We start from the raw sequence: 8,939 nt of genomic DNA on the forward strand, positions 1-8,939 counted from the left end.
TCTCACCTGTCCTGGATGCTGACCTCAGTAATCATCTTATGGAGAGGTGGCCTGTTTGCATTGACTACCAAAAGAAACAGGATGTCAGACAGAGACTTGATTACTTGTCAGTGCAGAGTGAGTTGAAGCAACTCTGCTCCAGGGATGCTGTTCAGACAGACTAGCACTGATGTGAAGATCAAGAGGAAGTCCCAAAGCACCCTGGATAGCCAACAAGTAAAGGAGCTGCAAGCCACAGGCATGCTGAGCAGCGCAGTGACCTCTCTGCAGGGTCAAGCAGCCTTGGACAGCAATTCCTTCTGTTCTGGCACTTAATTCTGGTTTGAATTAAGACATATGAGAAAGCACCACTCCTCCAAGCTTGGACGTTGGACTCCGCAGGATCCCCTGATGATTTGGCTCTTTCAATGGCTGCAACTCATCCAGGTGCTCTGATGAGTACATAGAATTTGACCTGCAGTTTCCTTCTTGCTGGATCTGTCTTTTTTTTTTTTTTCTTCTGCACTTAAAAGACATCCCCATGAATAAGGAAATAAGGAAGCCTGTGCTTGAAGTCTTAATAAATTTTCTGTGCTATCTGGCAGGCTTTGCTGCGTTTTCTTCAAACCATGTAGTCAAACAGTGCTGCACGCCAGGAGATTGGTGCCTTTTGGAGATGCTTGGTATCTCTATCCAGAAGCATCATTTCACCTACTGACTTTCATGTCCTCAAACTTCCAGCTAATACCTACCACTGTGATTCAGCCCTTCAATGTTATTGGTTGTGCCATGCTCAGTATCACATCCTGCCACAACTTTTTCAGCCTGACGCCAGACAGGTGAACAGCAGATAATCAAGCCCTCCAACCTTGCCTCCTCAACAGAAAGATCCGGAGCTGTATCTATCAGGAATCTGGAGTGTCAACATAATCCAACCTTAAAAATAATAATAATAATAATAATTAATTTAAAAAAGTATTTGTAGACGTCCTTAGATCCTCAGGGGAATTAGTCTTCTGCATGCAATTAAACGAACTTGGGATTTTAAAATATCAGGAAAATAAGAAATAAAATAAAAATAAAAAATACCATGTACATAAAATTTTACCGACAAATGCATGTTAATGTGTGTATAACTGTTGTAACAGGGCATGTTTGCCATCTTCAGGAGTTGAGCAGGAACTGCACACAAACCTTCAAAAAAAAAAAAAAAAAAAAAAAAAAGAGAGAGAAACAACTGATGAAAGTACATACAAAGCACTTGAAGGAAGAAATATTAATTCCAGGTCTGGGTGGATTTGACTGAGGGACCAGGTTTACCTTTCCAGTTGGATCTCTTCTTGCTTAACACAAGAAATTAAACCCTACAGGGGAAAGCATAAAGAGGTAAAACAAAATTACCCTTAAATATCTTTGAAAAAAAAACACCAGAGCTTGAAAGTGTATTGCTTCTTTCTCCAGCTGTTCCATAGAAGCTGGCTATAAATGGGCTGTCCTTGGTAGAAAAGAAAAAAATATATATATATATGAGGCAAAAGGCAATAGACAGAGAAAGGAAGTTCTGTTCTGTTTTGTTCTGTTTTGTTTTGTTTTCATTCCTTTCCTTTCCATTCCTTTCCATTCTGTTCCATTCAAGAGTTCAAAGAGGACTCAGAGTTCAAAATCTTCTCACAGGAAACAGGATTTGCAAAATTATCCCCTGCATCAGGTGCTGTAACTCCGGGTAGTGCCATTAACGTCAGCAGAGTTATTCTGGTTTTCTTCCATCACTCATCCCGCAGCCATTGATGAAGAGAAAAGATCCACCAACATGCCGACACACCTTCCTTTCAATTTGAAGAAGTTCCTGGTGTCATAAGAGGTAAATGGTGTGCAAGCAAGTCCCCGAATCCTGTTACTGCAAAGCCTTATGCTCTTGAGATTTAAGAACCTTAAGAAAAGCAAGAAACTACTGTAAACTGAGCTTATTAGTTGAATCCTTTCCTTTCCTTTCCTTTCCTTTCCTTTCCTTTCCTTTCCTTTCCTTTCCTTTCCTTTCCTTTCCTTTCCTTTCCTTTCCTTTCCTTTCCTTTCCTTTCCTTTCCTTTCCTTTCCTTTCCTTTCCTTTCCTTTCCTTTCCTTTCCTTTCCTGCTGGTGTGCACTGAGAAGTGGCCAAAGCATGTGATGGATGGAAGAGATCTCTCACCAGCCAGCCAAAGAAAACACTCGTGCTTGAGTCTGGGATATGGCTGAATTCATCCCCATCTGTGGTGGGAAATGCCATTTTCTTTAACAAGCCTGGATTATTTACAGTACACTCTGGTGAGAGTTCAAATGTCAAAACCGGACCCAACCTCTACTCAACAGAGAGACAAACAAATAGAGGCATGCCACAGTGTATATGACGTGGAGATAAGAATAATACCAGAGAAAGATATCACAGAGTCCCTTTTGTTTCAACACACATTAAAAATAAATAAATAAATAAAAATAAATTAAAAAAAAAAAAAGAAGAATTGGGCATTGTCTCTTACTAGATTATAAGCAACATACAGAAATAAAAGTATGTGAGCACACAGTTACCTGGAAGAGTACTGGAAGAGTATTATGTGTTATGATTTGCCCAAACACCTTGCCACTGCATGCCACCAGTGTCACACAGAGTCAGATAAATAGCAGGAGGTGTCTATTAAAAAATATAATAATACAAAAGGAAAACAAAACATTTTGTGCTTGATTAAAAACAATAGCTCTACACAGGATAGCAGTGGGGGTGGAGAGCTCTGTTCACAGGGTGCAACCACAGTCTTGCTCGCCCCAGGGAGATGCATAAGGCCAACTTGTTCTAAGGAATTTGTGTTGTTTTTTTTTTTTCCACTCATGAACACTTTGCCCAAGGGTGGGAGGGAAGGCGAGGGTGTAGAAGTGGAGAGGAGCTTTGGTAGCTAGGCAAGTCACAGTCAGATAGGAGAGGCACCTAAAGCAAATATCACCACCACAAAGCAACCCCTCCCTTGGTCCAGCATATAACCTCGCTCAGGTGCCTTCACGGGGTAATCTGGGCATGCACGATCGCTGCCTCCCACAGTATATAAAGTACCCCACAAGGAAACAGCCCGTATTCAGTACAAGAAAAGCCATCCCAAAATGAAGGTTTTCTTCATCGTCCTCCTGGCAGCGGTCCTGTGCATGGACTCAGGTAAGATAGTCCCACATCCTCTCTAGTAGATCTTCAGCGAGGAGAAAAGGCTTGTTATGGGGTTTGGCAGTGAGGGAAGAAATGTTGAAGCAAATGTTTTAAGATGTTTGCATTTTGTTAAGGTGTCCTAGGTGTTGTAGTGGAAAAATAAATAAATAGATAGTGCATCTCTGCTGGTGGTGTGATCCTAGTGCTGGGTAGAACAACTTCCAGGCAAGATATGTCCTATGAAACACTGAATTTACCTGACATCAAAATTACTTAATTATTTAATTATATGTAGTGGTTTTTATTTTGTTTGTTTGTTTTCGTAAAGAGGGGAGTGAGGATTATTATCATCCTTCCCATGATATTAAAATGCCTGTTGCAGCATTTCTGCAAAGAGTTTTTGTTCCAGCTTGCTTTCTGACTCATTTTAAAAGTGGCCTCTGATGCTGCACAGATTTTTGGCAAGAAAGGAGGAGAGAAATGGGGAGAATACCACAGCATGTTGTTTTCTAGGCTGAATGGGTGATGGGTGGGATACAGGCAGCACAGATCTGTCACTTTTTTGGCCTGACAGGGAAAATAATGTTTAAAAACAGCTCTTCCCTATTACCAGAGAAGAGAAAATGCATATCTGAGCAGAAACTTTGTCTCAAAAAAACATAAGATGCTTAAGGTATAGACTGAGAAGGGTTTTGTACAGCCTTTGCCAGACAGACCCTTTCCTCTGAAACCTTTAAACAGAATGTTCTGAAATGTGACTTTTGCTGCATTAAAAGTCAGATAAACATGAAAAGAGAGTGCAGCACTACAGATAATCTGGGGTTTGGCTGCTTGCTGAATCAGCCATTTATATAAAAACATTTTGGAGAGGAGACCAAGATATTCAAATTTCCTTTTCTTCCTGCTCTGAATAACACTTACTTCTAGTTAGGGCTTGTCTGTGTCCTGAAAGGATATTTTAGGTTTAAGGGTATTGAAGAAACCATGAGACAAGCCTGGTAGTCAGGGGGTTAAAGTGTGTATGTACATTCACAGCACACTTAGAAGGCAGCAAAGCTCCAGCGATGCCCTGGGGCACGGGGAGGTAATAGGAACAGGTAATTGCACAATGCTCTCACTCCTTGGGGGACTATTTTTCATCAGGACTAGACACTTGTAAACTGCACTGTTTATTCTGCTTTGTCTTGACTTGTGTCACTGCTCAGCAGGTGTTAACAGCACTGACTTTGGTCCCTGTGTCCATGACCAGGTGGTGACACGTGGTGACATGATGGTGAGAGGGAGGTGAAAGCCCTTTTTCCTCGCCTTTTGCTTTCTAAGAGGAAGTATGGGAGAGCAGGTGGCACAAGTTGGCCAAACCGAGCAAAAGGGCTGGAAGAATCCTTGCAAATCCCCTGCTCCACCTTTCCATTTTCCTCTCTTTCCTCTGGGCTTTCCCATTTCAATGGGGAAATGCCTCAGCTAAGGCTCACAGGCACCCTTGGCATAACACTCCTGTCTATAGAGGCAGGTGAACAACATCAACCTCTCCTTCTGGGGACTTCATCCCTCCCTCCCTACTCAGTTCATGAGCAGAGTATCTCAAATGTTAAGGAAGGAGTAGCCCCCTTGCCATTGACTGATGAGAGCAGATAAGCAACTGGTCTCTTTTTGCCCCCCTCCTCATAATACCTACATCAGGAGCTGCTCCAACACCTACCAAATATCCTCTCACCCCAAGCAAGCAAAACATTCTCCACCAAAAATGGAAAAAAAGAAACAAACACAACACTGTTTTCCCAATAACAGAGGTACTGCCTTCCTTTGAGCACCCACAAAAAGGGTTCTGATTCCCAGCGTATGCACTAAATTTGGTTACCTGGAGAGTTTCAGATGGATATTTCTTACAACCCCTCTTGGTCTCTTGCAGGTTCTTCTCTGAAGTGTTACAGCTGCAAGTCAAAACTTAGCAACAGCTACTGTCAGGAAACAATGAACTGCAGTGGAAAGAACACGTGCAAGACAGAAGTGATCAGTAAGTCAAACTGGGGGTGGGCAATGCATGGGGGGGCTGTGTTGTTGGGGCCATGCACGGCCCCAGCCTTGGGTGCCCAGTCATCCCCACCTTATCTAGACACACCAGCTGGTGTGGACCAGCAAAGCCCAGTGTTCATCAGGAAGAGAAAAGTCATCTGGTAAGAAGTGGTGAGGAAAAACTTTCAGATGAGTTCCAGTTTAAATAGGAATGACAGAAAAACAATGATTAACCCTTTTTGATATCTAATGTCTTATTAGTTGTCCTGGCCATCACCAATGGTGTGATTACAAATCCATGTGGATGATGTATCTCAAATTCCTCTGTGTTTGCCAGTAGATCATGTGAAATATTGAGCAGTATGGCTGGTGCCTGGAAAAATATTTGAGAGTGCAGCTGCTTTGTACTGCACATAGCTGATCAGGGCAGTAGCGGTTAAGGACAAGGCAATATGAATAATATCTACTAACTTCTCTCACCTGTGCAAAATAAGGTTTCTTTTTATTCCTTAATATCAAATACCTTTTTTTTTTTTTTTTCTTTGCTTACAAGGGTAATATTTAACCTTATGGCTTTGAAAAGTTAGAAACATGGGTTAAAATGTGAGGGGCTGCACTTCAGCAAAAACTAACTAGGGAAATTCAATGGAAAGGACAGAATTTCACATTGCCCATCACAGCCAGCTCTGAATGCAACCAGCTGTGTGTCTCCAGGTAAAATCTCTTAATAGATGACTTAATTCTTCCATTCTGGAAAAATAAAAGTAAACCTGTGCGGATCTGTGGTGCCTGCTCAGTTGCTCTTGGGGCACAAAACCCATTGGTGGCATGTTCAAAGTCATCTGTCAGGCAGTGAATGCAATATCTCCAGTAGGCACCCTCTTTGTTAGTAGTTCACATACTGATGGCCATGCATTCACATAAAGGAGAGCCATTATGAATATGGCAAAGACACGATGCCTTGATTAAATTATGCAAGACCAGGAGATCTCATGTAAACTGTAATCTGACCACAGGGGAAAAAAAAAAAAAAAAAAAAAAAAAAAACAACAACAACAACAAAAACAGGATGTGCATCTGACAACAGATCAATAACTCTATCATACATGAAATGGGCATAACCTTGTTTCTACAATTCCCCTGGATGATGAAAGGCTCCATGTAATGAAGGTGTATAGGATAGGTGCAAAAATTGCCCCCACACACTTGTTCCTCACCCCTTTGTAGTGTAGACTCCCAGACAAAGCTGTAAATGGCTGCTTTTGTTATTAAGTACATTATCAACATTTATGCAGGTGGTGATGTTTCAGAAGCCCCTGAGAACTGTGCTGTGGAACACACTACCTCAAGCAAGTGATCAGGGATTGAATTCCTTCCCTCCCTACTGACAAACTGACACCCCAAAAATAAAACCTGCAATAGCAAAACATGCAGATTTTTTTTTAATATTTTTTTCCCATGCAGTAAACCCAGATAAGAATTAACACCTTATTATTCCAATCCATGATCCTTGGCTTTCATTTAGTCGTTGGAGTAATGGTCCTGTTTCCTTCCAGGGATCATCGGACTCTTCAACATCATCAGCAAGGGCTGTGAATCAACATGTGAAGCAGACTTTCAGGACTTCAAAGTGGGCAACAGGAATGTCTCTTGCTGCAGCACCGACCTCTGCAACATCAATGCAGCTGGCAGTGTGAGGAGCAGCTATGGGATGGCAGCAGGGATATCAGCCAGTGTGCTCTGGGCCTTTCTGAACAACAGATGGTGAGGAGGAAAGAGGAATCCCATGACCACAGGAAGTCTTGGAGCACCCCAGTTATGATGGGAATTGTAGCTGGAAGCAATTTGGTGTGTTGCATACAGTGTCTTTGGAGCTGATGGCAGATCTTTGCCTTATGATAGCTTCTTTATTGCTATTGCTGTATTGTTGCTAGATGAGAAAATGTGTGTGCATACAATCCATGTAACACCTAAAATATACTTATTTCTAAATCAAATGTGAGTGTATTGCATGTATATCACTCAGCAGGAGCTGCAGGTGCATCTGTTTTGCATGTCTGGCCATTGCTCAGTCCTGGTCATTGCAACGTAATGACCATGTGTGCTGACAGATGCCATGGCACAGCAGAATAAGGGTGGCAACTGTACCTCCAAAACTCGAAGGGCCCTAATTTATGACAAATTCTGAAGGGCACATGCCCCAGGAATCACACCTGAAAAGGAACTTACTTGTGACCAAGAGATCCTGGGATCCTGCAACTTGTTAGCTACCACACAAGACAAAAGCAATGTCCATGTTCCCTACTACATGTCTTTATGGTCATTCCTACACCTTCCCACAGCTGTAGCATCCTTGGGATGGTGGGCAGACCTGCACAGTCAGGTACCTGGAGAGCCTTGGCAGGCAGTAACTGTTGGAGAGAAGTAAAAAGTGTGTCCCCAGTATGTCCTGGTTGATCCATGGGTGACCTGAGGTTGCCTACAAGATGTGGGTTTGCCTGCAAGCCTTTGTCAAGTCAGCACAGCAGCGGGTGGAAGACTGAAAGGGTGGGAGGTTGGCCAATTGCCCCGTTTTCCTCCCTCATACCCTAAGGACTCCTGGAACTGCAAAGGATGTGCAGAGCCACAGGCTGAAATAACAGAGAAGCATTTATTCCGAAGAGATGAGTCATCTGCAGATGACCAGAGCACCCATTGCCATGGGTCAAAGGCCAGCATCAAATTTTGGATGAAGTCAATGGGAGTAATGACACTGTCTGCTGTTGTGAAAGAGAAAAGTACCTAAATCCTTGGGACACGAGGCATTAACAAGCTGTTAATTGTAGGAAGCAGGGAAGGGGTTTTCCCAAAGGGTAATCTGGAATGAACCACCTTCTTCATACCAGTACTGTCTGGTTATCAGCAGAGGGAGGATATGGGACACCTGTGGGATATTTTTTTTTTTTTTTTTGCAAACCTCCTGAGTCTCAGTCACTGCAAAGAAGGCTCATCCATCAGTACACATCCCAACCAGGCTGTTTTCTGCATGGCTGACCAGCTCCATGACCTCTCCAGTCCAGGGGCTCATTTTCTTGTGCTGTAGGAAGGTCCCTGATGTGTCACTGCTCTGTGTCCACTCTCTCAAATAATTCCCAGGCAGTGAGACATGTCCACACCCAGGGATGGTTCCCAACTACCATAGTCACAACAGCATGACTGCAATAACCCTTCCTGGAGACTGGGAGTTTGGCTGTATGGGAATGGTCTAAACCTGTTAGCCAGCCCAGCCAGAGGAGTCCCCAGTGATGTTCAGTGAGGTGCAGCATCTGTGATCAGCTCCCAGCTGCTGGAGAGGTCAAACACATTAACTCTAGGGATATACCTTGAGTTTTTGCATGTACTGTGGGATAAGGAGAGGTTTGATAGCTTAATGTGAGGACCAACTACGATGGGCACAGTAAAGAGCAGGATAGGAAGCATCTGCAGACACGATGTGGTACAAACTGGTGGAACTCACTGCCTCTCGATGGGTCCTGGCATGGCACTTGCAATAACAAAACACTTCACTGCCCGTTCAGGTCACCAAGAGACAGTCTCAAAAACAACTTAATTCTGGGAAGGGTTAGGAGGTGGCACGCTTAGGTAGAAAAATGACTCAGCCATGGGTCAGAACCAGGGCTGGGTCAGGGCAGGACCAGGAAGAGGACTGCTTTTGCAGGTGCTGTGACTGCATGTTGACAAAAAGGCTGGCCTCCCCTCCTGCCTTGCAACCCCCTAATAAACACAGACAGGAATTGTTCC

The 8,939-nt window shown here is 43.3% G+C and overlaps 1 protein-coding gene across 1 annotated transcript; it reads left to right on the forward strand.

The window, feature by feature from the left end:
• The first annotated feature begins 2,864 nt into the window (after positions 1–2,864).
• Positions 2,865–7,156, forward strand: PSCA (prostate stem cell antigen). Its single transcript, XM_032181802.1, has 3 exons — positions 2,865–3,158; positions 5,056–5,160; positions 6,716–7,156. The coding sequence occupies exons 1-3, from the start codon at positions 3,107–3,109 to the stop codon at positions 6,925–6,927; spliced, it is 369 nt and encodes a 122-aa protein (XP_032037693.1). The 5' UTR covers positions 2,865–3,106; the 3' UTR covers positions 6,928–7,156.
• Positions 7,157–8,939: the final 1,783 nt, after the last annotated feature.

Source organism: Aythya fuligula, chromosome 2, assembly GCF_009819795.1.
Source record: "Aythya fuligula isolate bAytFul2 chromosome 2, bAytFul2.pri, whole genome shotgun sequence".
NCBI classification, from domain to species: Eukaryota; Metazoa; Chordata; class Aves; order Anseriformes; family Anatidae; genus Aythya; species Aythya fuligula.

What these genes read in the sequence shown, in the direction of transcription:
- PSCA (XM_032181802.1), top strand. Translation starts at nt 3,107, where the DNA reads ATGAAGGTTTTCTTCATCGTCCTCCTGGCAGCGGTCCTGTGCATGGAC. An exon ending in GGTCCTGTGCATGGACTCAG is followed by an intron (nt 3,159 to 5,055) that starts GTAAGATAGTCC and finishes GGTCTCTTGCAG; the next exon opens with GTTCTTCTCTGAAGTGTTAC. An exon ending in GTGCAAGACAGAAGTGATCA is followed by an intron (nt 5,161 to 6,715) that starts GTAAGTCAAACT and finishes GTTTCCTTCCAG; the next exon opens with GGATCATCGGACTCTTCAAC.